We start from the raw sequence: 21,255 nt of genomic DNA, 5'->3' as shown, positions 1-21,255 counted from the left end.
GGTTGTCACAGAAACAACCTCTTTCATTACTTCTGCTCTCAAGAACCCAGCGGTTTTCTGCTGAGTCCAGCATATCTTTTATTAAATATCACATGCAGACATTTCATTGAGATAAAGTGTGCTACCTTATAATGGGCTGTAAGGCGATTAGATTAGGTGCAGATTACGTTATATTACAATGCAAACTCCACTTCATGACATATCACGGCCTGCTTTTGATCGCGTTAAGAGCCAAACATATTTATCTTTATTTATCAAGATTCAACAAGCTACTAAATACTTTTGGAAAAGTATTTTCTTTTTCCGCTTACTTATGTGAGATGTAAGATAACAATTTCTGAAACCTCCTAGGTATAACAAAAGTACTTTATGACATTATACAGTACAGAAGCTGACATTTCATTCATATTATTTCTCTTGATTCCCGGCATATGACATGACAAACTTTATATAACAATAGGAATAGCTACATTTGACCTCTTGCTTATGCTTATTGCATTATATGAGATAACAGAACATAACAACTTAAACCCTATATACTTAGCCGACCGGAGAACCCCAGGGCTCATACTAGATTGCCTTTCCCTCCACAACAAATCTATTTGATGAAAATAGCAGATCTACAATCTGGTATTTTCGCTGGATGTTCGCCCCCAAAATATGGACGCTATGATTCATGTGGTTAATAGGTTAATCAAATAATACTTTTTACAAAACAGCATAGTTGGTGAATTATAGAAAGATATTAGACATGGTAGGCATTTATATGATCCTATTTTCTAAGATTTCCATATTCACTAATCATTATCATTAGTTATTTTATGACAGGCTTTGTGTTTTCTGTGGTTCTGTAATTGCACTCGTTGGACATTTCATTATCAGTCCTTCACACAAGGAGAAATGCTAAACTGGCAACGTGTGCATGGAGAATAAAGTATGATAGGTAATCATACAGTACATGGGTTCTTATGTTGGCACATTTGATAATCCTTTGTGAAACAATCTTTAGCAAATAAACCTTTTTGGCAAAAGTCCCATGTTAGGAAGATTTGAGCAAACTGTGAGTATAAAAGTGAGTGTACCTGTAGACTGAATTGTACACTGCAATCATGGGGAAGGTTCTCATTGTGACTGGTAAGTTCACTGAAATGCATGTTGTACTTGTTGAAACTTTTCTTGAAATGATAATGTGGTTAAAGGCATATAGTTCACCCAAAATGTACTTATTTTCTATCAATTACATCAAATTATTGTCTCAATGCAACAAAAACAAAAAAGAAAATGAATTCAAGGCTTCACGGGGTGTGTAATTGATAGAAAATAAGTACTGTTTTAGGCAAACTACTGCTTTAAAGGTGATGTTTTGTTAAAATGAGAGTTAAAGCTACATATCACTTTCACGTATGTAAAAAAATATATTATTTTGAGAATTTGTATGGTAGAGTATGCAATTGAATTGAATTGAATGGTGATTGTAGTTGGTCTACCTGCCCACTGCTCTTCTATTGAGATATTTAGACCCGGTGGTACAGTATGGTAGGACCACTACTGGTTAAGTGGTGCATGCCTGAAAGTGAAAAAGCAATATTTCCCCTGAGCAAGCAGCAGCTCTGGTACAGTAGCTCACTGGCAACAGGTTCAGCATTTGCACAGGGGATCCGGGTTAAAATCATCCCAGATCAGAGGACAGAGAAATTAAAGAGTGCGGCTTTAAATAGCCCTATCGCTATTCTGGTCGTGATCAATAGAGTTCAGTAACAGGGGCCTTCCTGTCATTCTCCAGCTCAGGAAAATACATTTAGTCGGATACTCATTTTATTCAATCAGGAGAGAAAACTAACTCATACACTAAACAAGTGTATTTGGAAGTGATATGTATAAAATAAATGTAAATAAATCAGCTAGCACCTTTAATGCAGTCCTAAACAAAAGATAATTTTGACTTAAGCTGTAAGATGCAATCAGATTTGAATGGATTTTGATTTTAGTTTAAACTAACTATTATGTGTCTTTTCTTTTTTACCAGCTCTGGCTCTGTTGCTGAATGCGCAGCTCGGTGAGTTTTCTCTACAGTTTCAGAACAATGCACTATTTATTTTATTGGACGGAGGACACATTCAGTCTTCATTGGTCTCTTTTTTATATAACATTATGGATAGTAATGTTATTTGCATGAATCAATACTATTGAACACCCTTTATGTCTGTGTGTTGGTTAAAACAATATTGAACCAATGGAAAGTAGTAAAAAGTGCTTCAGACAAATCCTCTTAACTCAAGTAATTGCCAATATATATTATTTGAATACTGTCTTTAGGTACACTTTTGGCAGCCAGATCAATGCATATCATTGGCATGAAATAGTTTGCAGGGATGTTAAAAGGTCAAATGTATTCCTGTATTTAATGTCAAATGTATTCCTGTATTTAATGTCAAATGTATTTAATGTCAAATGTTGCTTCTGCATCCACAGGGTCATCCTACATCCTGTCATGTTACTTCACCAACTGGGCCCAGTACAGACCACCTCCCATGGTCTACTTCCCCACCGACATCGACCCGTGTCTGTGTACCCATCTGCTGTACGCCTTCGCCACCATCAAGAACGGCAAGCTGGCCACCTATGAGTGGAATGATGTGACTCTGTATGGACAGTTCAATGCTCTGAAGAACCAGTGAGTCACAAGGAAGCACGCACGCACACATGCGCGCTCATGTGCACGCACGCACGCACGCACGCATGCACGCACGCACGCACGCACGCACGCACGCACGCACACACGTGTTTTAAGATGTTTGTCAACATGTGCCTCAGCTTGTAGATTTCTTAGAGTTGTTTGTAAGAACATGATGTTATTCTGTACCGTTTTGCCTAAACTCTATTAAGTAAGGTATTTCAAATTAAGTACATAAGTTATACGATCAGAATCTATTCAAAGCACAGAATAACGCTAATACAAAAAATATATATGTTATTGTATTATAATTATTGATGCATTGAATGTGTATTGTTTGTAAAGGCATATTATAACTATTTTATATAGTCCACTGCTGGACAGCTTGTGACCGCCTCCCCCTCCCATATATGTAGGCAATGGACATTGTGTATAATAATACACCATAATCTGTGAATATATATTGTTAATCTCAATCTTCAAAGTAACAAGAAAATATTTGTCTTCAAAATGTAATGGAATAGAAGTAGCCAATAAAGTAGCAGAACATGTAAATGCTCAGGTAAAGTACTGTGCAAGTCCCTCAAAAATGCAGTTCATAATCACTGTGGCATAAAATGTATTTATTGTTGGGCAGGAATGGAGACCTGAAGACCATGCTGTCTGTTGGAGGATGGAACTTTGGCTCTGCTGGGTGAGTGGCTGATGTGCATACATCTTCTATACAACCTACTGTATGTTTTCAATTAAAAACATATTATTTGATATAATCTTTCGCTGGTATAGTTTTCAATATAACCACTCCACACATATTTGATTTTGGACGACTTCTCTATCTAGTATTTTAGCCCGTAGTGTCTGTTAACGACACTCGCGCCAAAATAACAATACACAAGCATCGGAAATGCACAAGAAATGACATTGATGTTACATTCCAAAATAACCTCTGTGCCAGGACAATGCAGGACAATGCAGCGTTCATTTTGGTTTGAAAACTGAATGACTTTAATCAATCTATGCTCCACTGACAGGTTCTCCGCAATGGTGTCCAACTCTGCTAACCGTCAGACCTTCATTGACTCAGTCATCTCCTTCCTGAGGATGTACGAGTTTGATGGACTCGACATCGACTGGGAATACCCAGGAAACAGAGGAAGCCCATCTCAGGATCAGCACCTGTACTCCGTTTTCCTTGCGGTTCGTTAGCAGCCACATCGAGCATACTGTATATTTACTTCTCTATTTGTGATATGGTACAGGATCAGAGCTATATAATGAGCTATCACTTGCTGAGTTTTGGAAATACATCATATGGAAACAGGAGTAAACAGTACAGTATTAAATGCTTTAGCAAAGATTTTCACCCATTCTCAGCTCAAAATACATCTTTGGAAAAATAAGTTATGCTTGATATGATAAATTGAGTTAATACTTTACCCAACAAATGAATAATGGCGTGTTTACATCCATTTTCCGCCAGTTATCTGGAGTTGGGTCACAGAGGTAACAGTTTTTAGCAGAGAATACCAGACTCCCTTTCCAGGGCTACATACAGTAATTGGCTAACTCTGGGGGATCCCTAGGCGTTCCAAGGTCTGCTCCGTGGTCTTTTCCCAGTGGGGAAAGTGCCTGGAAAACTGACCTGGGGACCACCCAGGAGGCATTAGATGCTTCCTGACATCCTGACTATAGATAAGATGATTGAATCATGTTAACTGTCTCCTTCCCATGCAAAGGAGCAGTAAACAAGGATATCAGCCACCCCATGTGAAAACAGTGCTACTACTTGCATTTAAAAGTCTTGTGTTTCTGTTTCAGTAGTTCAATCAATACTATATTCTCTTCTACCCGATGAAATTAAACAGGAGCTGAAATCTGCCTTCGAGGCCGAGGGTAAGAAGACCAACAGACATCGTCTCCTGGTATCCGCTGCTTTGGCCGCCGGCAAGGGCACCATCGACACTGCTTATGAGATTGCCAGCATTGGCCAGTAAGCATGTGACGATATAATACATATTATGTCCTTGCACTCTGTTCGCCTTCTAATAATATTCACAATTTCATTATTTGTGTAATCAATTAGAGTTATTCTGTTGATGTGATGACTGTATGGTGGTGCTCACATGCTCTTCTCCACATCCCAGGTCTCTGGATATGATGAACATCATGACTTACGACTACCACGGATCATGGGACCCCTTCACAGGCGAGTGCAGCCCCCTATTCAAGGGCCCCAACGACGACGGTGGCTTCATCTATTTCAATATTGTGAGTAGAAAAATGTCTGCAGTTCAGTGGGGATTGCCACAAATGTATTGATGTATTGTCCTGAATGTATGCATTGACCTGAGCAAAACTATTTTCCTTTGTGGATAATAAAGACCTCTAATCTAATGTACAATGTAGTATATAGAGAAATACCACAGTGTAGACATATCTGGATATTGACTTAAAAGTACAAAAGTATTAGGATCAAAATAATTAAAGTATCAAAACAAATTAGGCCTACTCATTATATAGATTAGACATTATTTCAGATTATTTACTTCATGTAGTATAATTAATGATAATTTGTTGGTTATATTTTATATTGTTAATCTCATCCTGCAAAGTAATTGAGTTATCACATAGTAGTCACATGGTAGTGGTACATTTGCCTCCAAAATGTAGTGGAGTAGTATAGTATAAAATGGAAATAGTCAAATAATACTAGCACCTCGAAATTACAGTAGTTACAGTAGAGTAAATCAATTTGGTTAATACTTTCCACTACTGAAGAGTGCAAATGTTGAAAACTGAAAACATGATGTTAAATACCTGTTTAACTGCAACACTGTTGTGCTCTGTTCCAGGACTACACCATGAACTACTACAAGAACCAGGGCGCCCCAGCGGAGAAGCTGATAATGGGTTTCCCAACCTATGGTGCCTCATTCACCCTCAAGAACCCTGCCGTCCATGGCGTGAAAGCCCCCATCGCTAAGGCTGGAACTCCAGGGAAGTACACCCAGGAGGCTGGAGAGCTGGCTTACTTTGAGGTACGTGTACGGTGACCAGATGTCTCAGTTTGACTGGGATTCATTTCCACGGGTTCAAGTTAGTTTCCCGAGTTCCGACAAATATCTCTAAAACACTACAGAATTGTTCCAGTTTTCACCATAGTCAAAATAATAACACTTTTCAGTCTGTATGTTTGTCACGTTCTGTTTGTAAGAAAGGTAAAGTAAGTGAATAAAGAAAGGTGAAGTCACTAGGTACAGTAAATTAAGCTAAATTCAAGAGAATCCAGTGAAGCAGTCCACTAAGTATATAAATATATATAGGGTTTACATGTTGCTAATAAAGTTTTCGTCAAAATGACAGATCTGTGGATTCTTGGAAGGAGCAACTCAGGTTTGGAACTCACCTCAGGACACCCCATATGCCTACAAAGGAAACCAATGGCTGGGCTATGACAACGAGAAGAGCTTCGGGATCAAGGTAAGGAAGCAATAGCAATTCATATGCATGTACATGTTGTACATCATCATGCCATGATAATATATTATTACTATACACTATACAGTATGTTTGTGATAGGTTGAAAGCACTGTTTTGTTATATGCAATAAGCATAACGTATCACTGAAAGCAACACAAAATAGTGTATTTAACCACAATGACATTTGTTAAGTGCTTTATTTGCTTTTCTCAATTATTGAGACTTGTATTGACTTTTATTGACACCAGAGAGACACCAGTAAACAAATTAATTATGTATAGAAGTATATAATTGCCACTAATTGTAGTCTTGACTCATTTGATGGGAGCAAATGCATGTGGACCCTTTTCATAAGGATCTCCAGCTTCAAACTGTATGTATTACCCCATGCACGAACGACCCCCATAACTCTCAGACTTATAGACCTGTAATGGTTGGTCCCTTGGCTCCTAACTATCAATAATTTACCTGGAGACCCCCTGGAACCCTGGGGTTCCCAGCCCAGACCCCACGTTGAGAACTGCTGCTGTACGGGACATCTCTTGCATATTTATCATAATATTGCAGTATTATATTGTTTATTCATGACCTGTCTGTAGGTTGACTGGCTGATGAAGAACAACTTTGGTGGTGCCATGGTGTGGACCCTCGACATGGATGACTACAAGGGCACATTCTGTAACCAGGGAAAATACCCTCTGATCAATGTTCTGAAGAAGAGCCTCGGTCTGGAATCAGCATGTAAGAATCTAAATCTAAAATAAAGGCCCTGATCTTCAAGTACCGATGTGAAAGCTATGTGCACACATTCTGAGGAGATCTAATCACCTTGGGAAAACGTTGAGCGTTCAGCTTTGGTGTTGAGGGAAAAACTCAATGGACATATAGAGCCCTGGGTTTAGGGCTTAATTTGTTGCAAAATTATCACTATATCAAAAATATGCAACATTTATAATACAAACAATACATACAAAAGTGTTGATGTGACGTCAACTAATCAACAAAAATACTTATTTCCAGCTTGCAAAGCTCCAGCCACACCCCTCCCCCCAGTGCCAGGCGCTTCCACCACCAGTGGTGGCGCTGCCGCTACAACAGCAAAACCAACAGGAAAACCCCTCCCAACCAAGCCTAGCGGAGGCGGCGGATCCAGCGGAGGTGGCGGATCCAGCGGAGGCGATTCCGGCTTCTGCCAAGGAAAGGTCGGCGGGCTGTTCCCAGACCCAACAAACAAGAACGCATTCTACGAGTGCAGCCAGGGCAGGACCTACCTCCAGCATTGTGCCAGCGGCCTGGTCTTCGACACGTCCTGCAAATGCTGCAACTGGGCCTAAAAGCCATGGTTACAGATTGACTAGTTAACTGCTCAAGAGGCAGGAAGCCTCTCTGTTTTGCATTATTTGTTAACTCTTCAGATGGAATGGATAACTATGTCGAATGTGACTCTGTCCTCTTGAGTGGTTGATTTAGAAAGCAATCCAATAAACATTGCAGTTGCTGAAAATGTTTTGTATTCACTCTCTTTGCTGGTGATGATTATATCAAGTGCAATGACACACACACACACACACACACACACACACACACACACACACACACACACACACACACACACACACACACACACACACACACACACACACACACACACACACACACACACACACACACACACACACACACACACACACACACACACACACACACACACCTTTTAAATACAAAAGCTCTCGCCGTTTTAATGCACATGTCATCATGTACAGAATCTCAACAAAGTCACACCAGATTTACAAAACAATACATTTATCTGCAATAATATTGTTGGACATCTTTGATTTACATCTAAGAAATAATGAGTAATAAGAGTTTGAAGTTACTATCCCTAAAAGTAGCAAAATATTGATGACTTCCTTAAAGCTACAATCCGGGACTTAATCCTTGACTTTCACTACATTATGCTGACTCATTTCGTCTTGTTTGGAACAGTATGTTATAAGTATGTTCTAAAGTTATGTTAAGCAGGTCAACGTAATACATTGCAGCACTTTCCTGTAATTCGATATCATTGCATTTATCTCTGTCGGTTAGGGGGAGTAAGAGAGTAAAAAAGTAAAAAGTACATAATACGTACATGTGGATTGTAGCTTTAACAAATTATTTTATATCAAGCACAATAAAAATAAGTGGTGCATTCTTCAAGTGCTTACAGGGAAACACTCCTCAGCTGCTCTGGTTGTGGTTTTCTTCTTTCTGCTCGATGGTTTGGGTAGAATTATTAAATACAACTGTTGGCTCCTCCACCATGGCTGACTTTTTGGATGTTCCTTTTGGAAGGAGGGCAGGGTGGGAAAGAAAGATATGATGAATGATGGATTTGAAACCAAGGGCAGTTTTATCATGAGCACAATTACTGATTATAGCAATGGTTTGAGAAAGCTAATGAGTAATAACCCTACACCCAAATGTGTGTAAAGCCTGACATCTAGTTGTGAAAAGTAGGGTAATGCACCATCTGCCACAGAGCATCTCTATGCAGCAGCAGGCAAAGCTCAATTATTGATCATATATCAAAGACATTGTTTGGAGAACAAGGATGTATCATTGTTTGCCTATAAAAAGTTATGATTTTTGTTCTGTTTTCTTCATTGGTAAATCCTTCATGTTTTAGTAGGCCTTTAGCACACTATGGGGCGTCATCACCTGGCTCCAAAACAAGCCAATAGCAGACAGCCACTGCAATATACCCAGCTTTTCACCAGTCAGGCAGGCCTCCCATAGATTTGGGGTTAGTTAATAATAATGAAAGGTGTACCTGTGAGGTAGTTTTTGTGCATCCGATGGAACAGCAACAGAACGAAGAAGAGGATGAAACCAGCACAGCCGATGACCACCCCACAGACCAGGAAGCTGTAGCTGCCCTCAGTCTGAATAATCTGCACAGAAATTAAGGTTGAAGATGAATTAAACATAGGGATTTCTTCTCAATCTCTGCTACGATTTGCTTCGTTGTTTTTCAACATAAAATTTGGAATCAACCAATTCAAACCTATATACTTAATTGAAAGGAGTTCACCAAGGCTCTAGTAAGATCCCCTATTTTCCTTCTATACCAAATGTCTTCATTGAAAGCAGATCTACAATCTCACAATGCACCACAACTTGTAGATCGGCTATTGTCATCAAATCCTCACGCCCAGAATATGGATGCTAGGGTTCATGTGGTTAAACTACTATAACTCTGTGTGTGTGCTTGTAAATCTGCTGCAGAATGACACCCATCAGTCTTACCGATCCAACCACAACCTGCATCACCATCTCCCCCATCCCTGCGCTCGTCACAAGGACAGACGTCGCACATCCTGAATGGAAAAAGAGCGTACAGCTTTTATTTACTGTGTCTGTGCCTTTACAGTCTTCATTTTAATTTACAGGCCACACTGTCGCTTTCCATATCTGATCTTCAAGCTAACAATGAGTCGCAGACAACACAGATTATAAATAAGGCGCTATTGTGTTATTGATTGAATTTTGTTTAGCTACCCTGTTATATATACCTTGGTAGTCGAGGATATCTTCAGTATAGGCCACCATGCAGGGGAAAATGCTGCTGAGGAACAGGCCACACAAGCAGGTGCCAATAAACAGAAAGATGCTGCTTGTGTAAAAGATAAGCAGCAACAACACGGTGACAATGACGCCCGCCTGGAGGACACAGAGGACAAAGCACCGTCAGCAACACAGAAACCTAAGGGTATCAGTCAACACTTCAAGTGGAACAGCGTATGCGTCATAGTAACGTCTGCCTTCCCTACAACCTTTCCTTGGTGTGGAATGACCTCCCCCACCAGTTAGGAATGCAGGCTCACTCCCTGCAGTCTGAAAACTAAAGTCTTCAGACTGACCGCATAGCACTCCTTATTGCTTGTATCACTTTTTGTACGTCACCGCCTGTACTCCTCATTCCTTGTATCACTTCTTGTTGTTTATTTGTTTCATAGATGGTAGTTATACCAGGAAGATGTTCACATATTGTTTTTTAGAACAATATGTGGTTTTTGTTTTCTCCATAAATCAGTGCTACTGAACAACCTTTACGTCTGTGTGTTGTTTCGAAAATATTGAACCAATGGAAAGTAGTAAAAAACTTATTGGACAAAACCTCTTAACTCCATTGGACCCTCAATGCAAGTAATTGACAATTTCTAAAGTCACAATGCCAACTTTGATGAGGCAGTATTGCATCGTTATTAAAATATAAGGTTTTCTGCATTTCCTTAAAAATGTATATTTTCTTTTCCTGAAAAATGAACATTTTGGAGTTAGGTGGTTTCTTCCTGACAGGAACGATATACTGTTTGCTTGACCTCAAATGTTATTCAGATAGCATGTCGTTGTTATACAACAGATCCACAGATCCTAGTTTCTTGATAGCACTACATTGTTTTAATGGCATCTGGTAAATAGAAACTACATTGTTTCTATTTACCAGAAAATGTACCCTGCTATTTGTTCACTAGGGTTCATGACACTTTCTCTGATCTTACACTTTGTAAGTTTCTCTGGATCTGGCAAATGCCTAAACTGCAAATGCTCAAATGCGTAAACATTCTTAATTATATTATTATTAATATTATATTATTTACCAGGTTGAATATGAGCAGCTTGACAGGCTGGATGCGGACAGAGAGTGCGATGGACAACAGGCGGCCCGCTGTGATGGCCGCCCAGAAAATACTGGCCAGGTAGCCTGCTGTCTTGTGGGGCAGTGAGATGGGATCTGCCACAGCATAAGTATACACAAAGCCAGCATACGCACCCTGACAATACAAAAGCAAAAAAAACACATATGTTTATGTTTTCTGGGTACGGGTATAAAGGCAAACACTGCACTGTACTCATTGTGATCTATGCCTGAATTAACATTAATAGAAAATTAAAGGTACATTCAGTGATTTCACTTCATTCAAATACCACTTTTTTTTTTTTTGGATAATCCTCCATACTATAGAGTGTGCTGACCATATAAGGAGTTCCTCCCAGTCCCCAGTGAGCCCCTGGGGTCAAAAAACCCTAGTTTCAGTTTTGGTGGCGGGTGGCAAAGCCTTCATCCAATCAGGATGAGAGGGGCCTTCCTCCAATCATGATCAAGCCTTGGTGCACATGCTGTTGGCCTGTTGCACTTCCCCCCACTGTAGAGCGTGCATGTGCACATTTTGTTACCGGGGCGGACTGGGTGGTTTTCCAAATCACCCAAATCACTGAATGCTTCTTTAAGAAGAAAGATAGCACATTATATTCAAATATTCGCACGCCTCACTTACCACAATACCATCGGTCATGAAGAGCACCATCCCACCCAAGATATGAATCATAAAAAATGACACTGGCAGCCCACGCAGGTTATCGTTCTGACAACAGCCAAAGATATCTCCATGACCTGAAACACAACACACATTTCACCATGCTCAACGTCATATTTTATTCATCTTTTTTAGAATAATTTGAAAAAAAGCAGCCGATAAACTATAACGGATTAATCCTCACCGGAATAATAAAAAATATATATAGCACTTGATCGGGGGTGCATTAGTGCACTGGCCTGCCGGGCTGAGGCACAGGGGCCCAAGAACTCAGGGGGCCCTAGTCAGAGCCTTTGTGTCAATTGTCACCGTTGTTAACTTCTCAAAGGGCTTAGTCCAGTCATTCATGGAAATAGCAGAGCCCTAATAGAGTCCTATGGAATAGCTTAAACATCCACTTTTTACATGTTACCATCATAATGCCTTTTAAGTATCCTGACAGTTTATCAACAGGGCTTTAGAGGGACATGCAAAGTCTGTGCCAGGGGTCGGTCTCACAATGCGGTGAATGTGCCTATACTGTCGTGTATGCACTTTAATACATGTTTCTGTTATCTACACGATTGAGTCAGCCCTACTTTAATAAATAAACATTTATTTTGATTCATGATAGGGTAGGAAAGTTCCAAAAACATTGTTATACATCTACATCGTCATGGGGCAAAACACCACAGGCTGGTGGTTATTCATTTGTTTGGCGCAGCTGTCTTGCTTATTAGTCTGCCATGTTTTTAATCTGTTGTAGTTTTTGACCTGAACTGGAAAACTACAAAATCAGCCTATATGTCAATATCGGTAGAGGGTTCATGTACTTTTTATTTGCATTGTAATCCCCGGGGATTTTAGATCGCCTCATATAAGAACTGTTTGAAAAATAAACATGTCATCCCGGCCGTTTCACATCGAGTCATATGGATATGAAGAATCAACTGACTGTGAGAAAACGCTATTGTTACTGCTACTGAATTAGTTACATTTTCTCTAGAAACAGACTGTATATGAGTGACTGACTGACTGTCGCAAACAATACAGATACCTCCCTGACAATAGCTCCGAGACAGCTTGTATATTTTTGGACCACAATGCTTACATGAAACGATTTAAGATGACCCCATGTTATTCTCCATAGAGAAATTACTTCCGTGAACCAAGCAGAACCAGGGGATGAGCGAGTGACGTCAGGACTTCGGCGCTCTATGGCCCCTCTGTTCAGAACAATCCTGGACTGGACCTCTTAATGACATACACAAGGATACAGCGCCTCCTACTGGTACGTCTAAGAAGTGTCTTCCACACAAGGCCTCCTGAGGTAGCCTGGCTAATAAGCCAGACTAATATCACACAACACTGTCGCGGTATATCAGTCTGGGCTGGCTCCACTTGGATTTCATTTCCCGGGGAACATTTTCTCTTTGACGCAATTGGTCAGAGCTACTGTCAGTCAAAAGTCTCAAGCATTGAACGTCACTGTACCAAAGCCCGCCTATATTGCATACCGTGTCCCGATTGGTCCGACCTGTTCTCTGCTGTAGGAAAGAGGCGTGCTACTGAGCCTCGCCAGACCGTAATCCGCTGGTAGGCAACTTTTTTTTGCCAACGGCTGATTCGGTCTGGTTTATTAACCAGGCTACTCCTGAGGAGCATCTATTCAGTTGCTTCTTACCTCCAGTTTCCTGTTTTGACTCCAAGTCGAGCCCGTCTGCCCCCTGCTGGTTCTCCATGGCCAGTTCATCTTTATCCAGCAGTGTAGGGTTGGTGCTGGGACAGCAGGGGAGCAGCTGTTCTCTGTACATCAGAAACAGCACTGCCATGGGCACCGGCAGCTGTGGGTGGGGTTTACAGATGGACATGAAGTCAGACGAAAATTTGTCTCAGCATAAAGTAATGAAAGTCAAAGATTAACCAACTAGAAATAGGTGGTCAAAGGGTCAAGGTCACTGTGTGACCTCACAAAACATGTTCATCAAAGTCCTTCAGTGTCTTCTTCATTCACTACTACATGGACAGACACAGAGATGTACAAGGCAACTGCCTTGCAGTATTTCTAGTATGGTCCAGGACCTGTTTTTTAAGTTTTAGGATGTGTAAAGGACCACTTCACCCGTTTTCGACCTATCGTCATATAATTGGTCCGTACTCTAATAATCATTATAATAGGGTGCCATTTTTGTTTACTCGTTCTGTGTCTCAGAGGGCTCTGGTCTGGACAGGTCACAAACCCGCCTACCAGTGACATCTTCGTTGGGGAATCAAAGCTTATAGAAATGGCAGGCTTTCTATTGGAAAGTTAGCATGCTATAATACTGTAGAAGCCATTGTTGTCGCATTCATTAAAAAAATCTAATAAAACGTTTAATGAAATTTAGTTTGAAATGACCAAATTGCCTACCGATGATGTCACTTGGTAGGCGGGTTTCTGAACTGCCCACAACACTCCTCTGACTGAGACACAGAGTGAATAGATAAATATGGTACCTTAACACAATCAGTGCCGGGATTCCTTCAAAATAGAAGCTCTGGGGTGCCGGAAAGACTTGCAAATGAATATCTCTGGAACGACCTGTGATCCGCACATTTTGCTTAGAGAAAATACACTTTTGTCACTTTATTTACACGTTATTTTCGACCAACGTTGTGAATCGGGCCCAGTGGTTCTTGACCTTTTCAGGCTGTGAACCGCTAAAAGAATCGTATTTGAATTGGGGACACCCCACCCTGACAAACATTTGGAATTGTAGTTGAGACTTTTTTTTAACTCGGTTCCACAGATAAATATCATGAAAATAGCCTGTTTTCAAATATTTTGCCTCTTTCTTATATTTTTTGACAATTTGGCCAATGTCTGACCAGTTTTTATATCATGGGTTCCCAAACTTTTCAGCCCCCGACCCCAAAATAATGCTGCCATTGACCCCAACCTAACCCCGGAGGTAATTTTATGCACATAAACGTGCACGTTTGGTGCGCATTTGTCCGCACATGTAATGTATTAAGTCTAGGGCTATGTTAGTACTAGTCTATGTAGGGGTTTTGTAACAAATATGGTTAAAATGTATTTGAAATCATATTTACATTGTATTTCAGTCATTCTGTTTAATTCTATTCAGGTATGTAAAATATGTTTGATGACAGAAAATACATTTGCGACCCCACCGTCAGTGTCCCGCAAGTGTGGTCCCGACTCCCGACTCCACTTTGGGAACCCATGTTTTATATTATAGTTTGTTGATTACTTTTGGTCTTCTTTCTTTCTTTCTTTCTTTCTTTCTATTAATTAAAAAGCTCTAAAAGTTAAAAGTCCTTAAATTGTTAACTCTCATCCGGGACCCCCCCCCCCCAACCCATTTAAAAAGATAATAATAATCAGGTTGAGAACCACTGCTTTGTGTCTGGTCTGTGATTGTGTCAAAATAAATCAAACCATTCCAGTGTCTTACATTGATAAGTGCCATAATCCAGAAAGCAAAGTGCACAATGGACTCCTCCTCTGGCTCTGTGTGGGCGGGCAGGAGGTTCTGGTTGTGGCTGATGTTGTGGAGGACCATGGGACTGTTACGCAACGTGTTCCTGAAGTGATGCATGATCTCAGTGTCATTCCCAGTGTGGTTCCCGCAGCCCGTCTCTGACAGGAATGGATCTGCGATCAGCGGACTCACCAGGGCTCCGAACCCGATGAAGAAATGCAACGCCTGCAGAGTGCGGGGAGCGGAACATCGATGAATAACGGCTATTTTTTCTCAAGCAGAAATTCTGGCTGAATCGACAAAAATTAACTTTTAACCGTTTCAAACATCATTAATAGGTAGCCTACTGTACTTTCTACAGCTGCAGCACGGCTCTGCAGAAGTCGGTCTGTGTGTCTGTGTGTCTGGACTGGAGTTAATCTTGCAAATATATTGTGCACACAGGCCAGGATACTTTACATTGTGTTATGGAAGTCAATGGGGCTCTCATCGGGCTGCAGCCTTGCCCCCATTTGAGTTATATCTATGACAAGATATGTCATAGATCTCTAACGTCTCATCCAAGAGAGAGAGATATATATATATATATATATATATATATATATAAAAGCATAGTCATGAAGATGGATGGAGAGGATGCTGTTTAGTTTATACTTTGGCCCACTGCTACAGTAGATGCTACTTGAATGTTAATGCTATCCCAATCACACACTGTTTTGCAGCCACAAAGCCGCTGGCTAAATTGCTTCTTCCAACAGACAATCAGATATAAATGAAACGATATGAACCATCTGGCCAGAGAAAAGAAAAATAAGCTCGGGAAATGCTAATACCCGAGTTTACATTTACACACTCTCAGCTTCAGACGAACAATGAGGAGTTTACTATGTAGATTGGAGTCCCATGTCAAAAGAAATCATGAATACGTGCTCACGTAGCTTACTCAAAGCATAACACTGAAGATGTTAGACGGACCCTGAAAAGTCCCGAGAGCACAAAAGCCTGGTCCTGACTTTATCATAGTAGTTTCAGCAAATAACATGTTACAAATCTTTATTGGATCCGTGGCCTTATGAATATGAAACCTGCCATCCTTGATGATGATGTCTTGAAGTCGCTAGAAATAGTTACATCAATAGCACTTTAGCCATGCAAACCCAGCATACTTAATTGCCCGGGGTCCCCGGGGACTCTACTATACAAGGCCTGCTAGTACTTTCCTCGACACCAAATCTCCCCAAATACGGTCTGGACATTCACCCCAGAATACAGACGCTAGGGTTTACCTTAGTCCTATCCTCTGTACCCAGGCTTTTACTTTTGGCAGAGGAAGCCCACTTCCTTGTATTTCGCTAACCAATAACTTTGTTGATGTCAGTGTTCTCCGCTGTTTTCTACCGGGGTGGGGAGGAAGGGGCGGGGTAGGTGCTCAGATCAGTGAACCAATAGGATCCATCTCCGTGCTCACGCCGGCACCAATAGGACCACCTATTAGTAGTACGCCTTGTACTCGCTGGCACCCGCCCCTCTAGACCAGAAACCACACAGTCTGGACCAGGCTACCTTAGTCCAGACAGTGGTTAGTTATACAGTACCTGCAAGAACATGGCGGAATCCTTCTGATAAATGGTGACCAGCTGGATGTTGGCGATGGTATCGATGATGCCCATGGCCATGCCCGACACCGCCATGGCGATGGCCAGAATCAGCACCGTGTTGCACCATGGTATTATGACAAATATTACAGAGATGATGAGAGCAGAGATAAACAAGGCAGACAGAGCGCTGAACAACCTTTAGGGGAAAGACAGAATAAAGTGAGTTATTGTATCCCCATGTTTTTATTGAGAAAACAATAATTGTACAGTGTTAATTAAATACAATTCTCATTTTTGTATGTGCAGTGCAGAACAAAGAAAAGAAAAAGCAAATACAATTCTGTGGAGTAAACAGACACACACACACACACACACACACACACACACACACACACACACACACACACACACACACACACACACACACACACACACACACACACACACACACACACACACACACACACACACACACACACACACACACACACACACACACACACAATAATTACATTTCTCTTTTGGGCATAGTTAAATGTTGATAAAAGGTTTGGGTCCCAGTGCTCTAGACCAAATCTCTTTACCCCAGAATAGGGATGCTAGGGTTCATGTGGTTAAAATAAAATGTTAGCCTTTAAAATAAATTCTGGATTGCACAGCTTCACCTACAGAAACAGTACAAATACACCATGCAGCTACTCACGTTTTCTTGAAAACACCACCAATGGAGCTGCCAATGAGCAAGCAGAACTGCTGAGAAAAGAAAACCCAGGTGATCTGACTGAGCGTGGAGTTGGTCTGGCATTGCAAGTCCAATATTGTAGGTCCAAGAAACGCGATGCAGAGTCCAAAGCTGAAGAACACACTCCAATAGGTCAAAGTGTGATGGGCATTCCGTTTGAACAGAGTTAGTATCCTCTCTTCCACAAACATCCTGACTGATACTTCAGAAACGTGGAGGCGTAACGCAGATTCACAGAATGTCTTTCCAGTAAGTAAGGAACTATAGATCTCAGTATGAGACAGACTAGAGTAAGATTCTTGCCATCTTGATTTCTTTTAAAGCTGCTCCAGGGCTGTGCCCTCCTCTTTGAATTGCATAACTGAAAGGATGTCCTCTATAGTTAATGGGTAAAGTGGAGTTTCTTCTAACAATAATATGTCTATTTAAATGGTGTCAATCATTTGCAATGAAAAAGAAAACAAAAACGTCGGTGTTGAAATCCTATCCAAAAGAACGACTTTATGTGTCATCATACTTGTACATGGACTACTAGGATGTACTGTACATTGCACAACTTTGACAGATGCCTGTTAACGGTGCATATATCACTCATACTGCAGACTTATATTCATTCACATATTCACTGTTGATGGACTGTACCCAATTACAAGTACATATCCATTCTTATATTTGTCGAATATTCTTTCACACTCATTGTTGATACAGTGTTCATATATATTCACTGAAAAGAACAATAAAGCATGCACATCCGCTCACCAAAAAACTGGTGCTGGGCTGTTGTCAGAATCCACAAAGAAAAATAAATATATGTAAATGTATATCACTGGCCATAGTGGTGGATATTCATATACTCACTGTACATTTATACATGTATTGTTAGCATTCTCATTCAAGAGATCCAGTGCACATAGGGCCAGCAGCTACGTATTGTGTTATGATAATTCATCTGTGTCTCTTTTGGACAGGATGTGTTTTATATGCATGGATAATGCATTATGATTGAATGAAGCTAGAATTTGAATTCAATACCACAGTGTACTGTAAAATCCAGAAATCTCATACATAGCAAATAGTCATTTTATTTTCTATATTAGTTCATGGCTAAGTGCTAAGCATTACATGTGGTGAAAATTGATTTTATGGATATTTATTTCATGCATTACCAGCAGTGATGGTATGTATATGATTCTAACTTTTGTCTTTCTAGTATCTGATGGAAGACAAAAGCCACATGGATCAACCACAAATCATTTAATTTATTTAGCATCTGCATCACACAGTCCTGTAAATTCAGTCCATTCAAATGTCATTTAAAAATGCTAGAAGGTCCTGGGTTCGATTCCCACTGGGGACACTGTGGGTGCTGGGGGGCGTGTTCCCTCCTCCATCAGTGCCCATACCCGAGGTGGGGTTGGCGAAAGGGCCTTTCTGTGTGGAGTTTGCATGTTCTCCCCGTGTCCCCTAGGGTATGTACCCTCACAAAAACATGCAATAATCCTGGTCTCTAAACTACCTCCCCCTGGCCAGCCGGGGCGCCTGATGGAGTGGAAAGGAACTGGTCGGAATAAAGTGTTCCTTCCATGCGCTACGTCCAGCCGGGGAAATTCCCCCCTGTCAGATGAAAAGAAGAGCTTGGACTCCTCATGCATAGAAGGAAGCATGAGTTCAGTCTGCTGCCCCCCTAGGTTGGCAGAGGAAGTGTAGCGCCCATAATTACATTAGATAATTGACACTGGGTGAAAAAAATGGGTTGCAAAATCGTGGGATAAAGATTATAGATAAAAGAAATGCTGCTTGCCAAAGTCAAAAACAAAACTACCACTAACATCTCTTGTGCTTCGTTGTGTGTGTGGTCTGGTCTCTGTCCTGACTCACCACAAACAAAAGACAACATAAAATAGACCAACCCCTTGGTAGTACTATAAGTACCTTTATACTGTAGATACTTATACCTAAATTGATCCCGCAGGGGAATTTCAGTCGCCCAGAGGCGGCACAGCAGTTAGTTACAAAGTTACAGATACAGATAGAGTAAGGAAAATACTGTAGGTCAGAAATAACAATATAGAAGCAGCACCAATAAAGAAGAACAGAATACAAAAGTATACACTCCTGCATTATGCAGAAAAACAACACCAGGTTACAATGGTGTCCACAGTATCTCGGCCAAGACAAAAAGTGTGCAACCGCAGCACCAACCAGTTTAATTAGTGCAATGCAAAGAAAAGTGACATTGCACTGATTACTAGTCCTGTCACAATTATTACATAATCCTCCGATTATTTGAAATATATATATATATTTTTTAGATAATCCCATTTGTTTTGCATAATTTCCATTCATCTCTATAAATTCATACATTTTAAAAGCGGAAATAGCAGATCTACAAGAGCTCATAACGTGTTGCGATGGAAAAAATGGGTGTGAGGTTGTGGATCTTCTATTTCCACAATTTGAAACGGTATGTTGAATGTATAAGAGTATATGTCCTGTTTTGGCAGAACATTATTTATTTTGATTAATAGAACCGACATCGTCAGTATTTTCTTTGTAAACCCTTTAAGTTATTTGTCATGCAATTTTTGTTTACAAGAACAAATAGGCAAACATAAATGTAATTGTATTCATATTCAAATGTTCAATTCCCCAAATCTATCCTTTTATTTAGATATGCACAGGCGGCATAATATTACATTCCCTCCCGTTACCATATGCGGGATCGTGAGGCTAGCACCAGTGAAATGCACGAAATAAGCAAAGAAGTAGATCCACATCCGCCCGACCCGGAAGTGATTGCCCTCCATAGCTATAGTCTTGAGTAGACTCGCCCCAAGTTGTGGACTAACACCCGGGCGATTAATATTCTTAGATTAATGTTTAATGTTTTATTAGGCTCTAAAGATGGTACTTTATTCCATTCCACTGATAACCACGCGCGCGTGGCGTGTGCACCGATGATCAGGATATAAAATATATATATCTTGAAAACTACCATTGTGGATTGTCATAGAATTTGCTGTGCACCTTCATGCTCCGTGGAGGATGACCCTCACTGATTATAGTGACCTCATGGCCTCCCTAGCGTCACACCGTACTGTATATCTACAAAACAAACTGGTTTTCTGGCATGAATGGAGGATGAACCCTGCCTTTTTAGTGAGCACCTCTAGAGCCACCATCAGGCCAAAATGTCAACGTAGCAGTGGTGGAAAAAGTACTCTTTTTTATTAAAGTAAAAATATCTTACTGGAATGTAGAAATACTCTGTTAGAAGTAAAAGTCTGGAATTCAAAATGTACTTGTTGCGACTGTAGGTCGCATTTACAATGAAAAGCTACATCTCATACTTAATAACTGGGTGGGGCATGCATTTCCAACTTTCATCGTTCCAAGTAGGCCAGTGCCCAACAGGCACCGCTCTAGTGTACTTAAAGTAGCAAAAGTAGAAAGTACTCATTATACAGAATCTTCCATTTCACAGGTATTCAAATAAGCTTTCAAATGGCCGAAATGTATATAGGGTTGAAGTGGTAAATACATGTTTTGTTATAATAATCCAAATCTACAAAGTAACTATAGTAACTAAAGTTTTCAAATAATTGTAGTGGGGTAAAAGTACAATATTGGCCTCTGAGCTGTAGTGGACTGAAAAGTTATAAAGCTTAAATAGTGATGAGATGAGAATAACATTAGGTTCTGTGACAAAGTACAGTAGCCTATAAATGTATTAAAACTCACACTCAATTTCAGACTAGTCACTAGAGTTCAGGAGGGTGCCTGGGAATTAATTATAATAGTAGGGTTGGGTAAATGTATAGGACAAATGTATGTGTATGTATGTAACAAAAAATAACTAAAATATGAATTATAAACATAATGAAGCTCACATCAGCAGATAGCGTTGGGACTGTGAGCATGCAGATTGGCCATTTTC

The 21,255-nt window shown here is 40.5% G+C and overlaps 2 protein-coding genes across 5 annotated transcripts in view; one reads left to right on the top strand and one right to left on the bottom strand.

Moving 5' to 3' along the window:
- Positions 1 to 1,100: 1,100 nt before the first annotated feature.
- LOC306935509 (acidic mammalian chitinase-like) lies at positions 1,101 to 7,488 on the top strand (the record flags this gene model as incomplete). The annotated part of the gene is made up of 11 exons (XM_079518610.1): positions 1,101 to 1,134; positions 2,027 to 2,056; positions 2,473 to 2,674; positions 3,312 to 3,368; positions 3,706 to 3,871; positions 4,540 to 4,664; positions 4,819 to 4,942; positions 5,527 to 5,712; positions 6,038 to 6,154; positions 6,754 to 6,895; positions 7,175 to 7,488. Exons 1-11 carry the CDS (start codon positions 1,110 to 1,112, stop codon positions 7,486 to 7,488), a joined length of 1,488 nt encoding a protein of 495 aa, XP_079374736.1. The 5' UTR covers positions 1,101 to 1,109.
- Positions 7,489 to 7,871: 383 nt separating this feature from the next.
- mfsd4ab (major facilitator superfamily domain containing 4Ab) overlaps positions 7,872 to 21,255 on the bottom strand; it is a 35,954-nt gene continuing 22,570 nt past the window's right edge. The window contains exons 3-12 of one of the 4 annotated variants that reach the window (XM_079518440.1): positions 17,280 to 17,429; positions 16,574 to 16,772; positions 14,952 to 15,203; positions 13,178 to 13,337; positions 11,476 to 11,591; positions 10,798 to 10,971; positions 9,709 to 9,856; positions 9,443 to 9,513; positions 8,967 to 9,087; positions 7,872 to 8,478 (exon numbers count right to left, since the gene is read on the bottom strand). In XM_079518440.1, the coding sequence (XP_079374566.1) occupies positions 8,375 to 8,478; positions 8,967 to 9,087; positions 9,443 to 9,513; positions 9,709 to 9,856; positions 10,798 to 10,971; positions 11,476 to 11,591; positions 13,178 to 13,337; positions 14,952 to 15,203; positions 16,574 to 16,772; positions 17,280 to 17,429 (1,495 nt within the window). In that variant the 3' untranslated portion in view covers positions 7,872 to 8,374. The remainder of the gene's footprint in view (positions 8,479 to 8,966; positions 9,088 to 9,442; positions 9,514 to 9,708; positions 9,857 to 10,797; positions 10,972 to 11,475; positions 11,592 to 13,177; positions 13,338 to 14,951; positions 15,204 to 16,573; positions 16,773 to 17,279; positions 17,430 to 21,255) is intronic. The other 3 variants (XM_079518442.1, XM_079518443.1, XM_079518441.1) reach the window with 3 other exon arrangements.

This window comes from Electrona antarctica (assembly GCF_951216825.1).
Source record: "Electrona antarctica genome assembly, chromosome: 2".
NCBI classification, from domain to species: Eukaryota; Metazoa; Chordata; class Actinopteri; order Myctophiformes; family Myctophidae; genus Electrona; species Electrona antarctica.
This window is presented reverse-complemented; position numbering and strand designations above follow the sequence as displayed.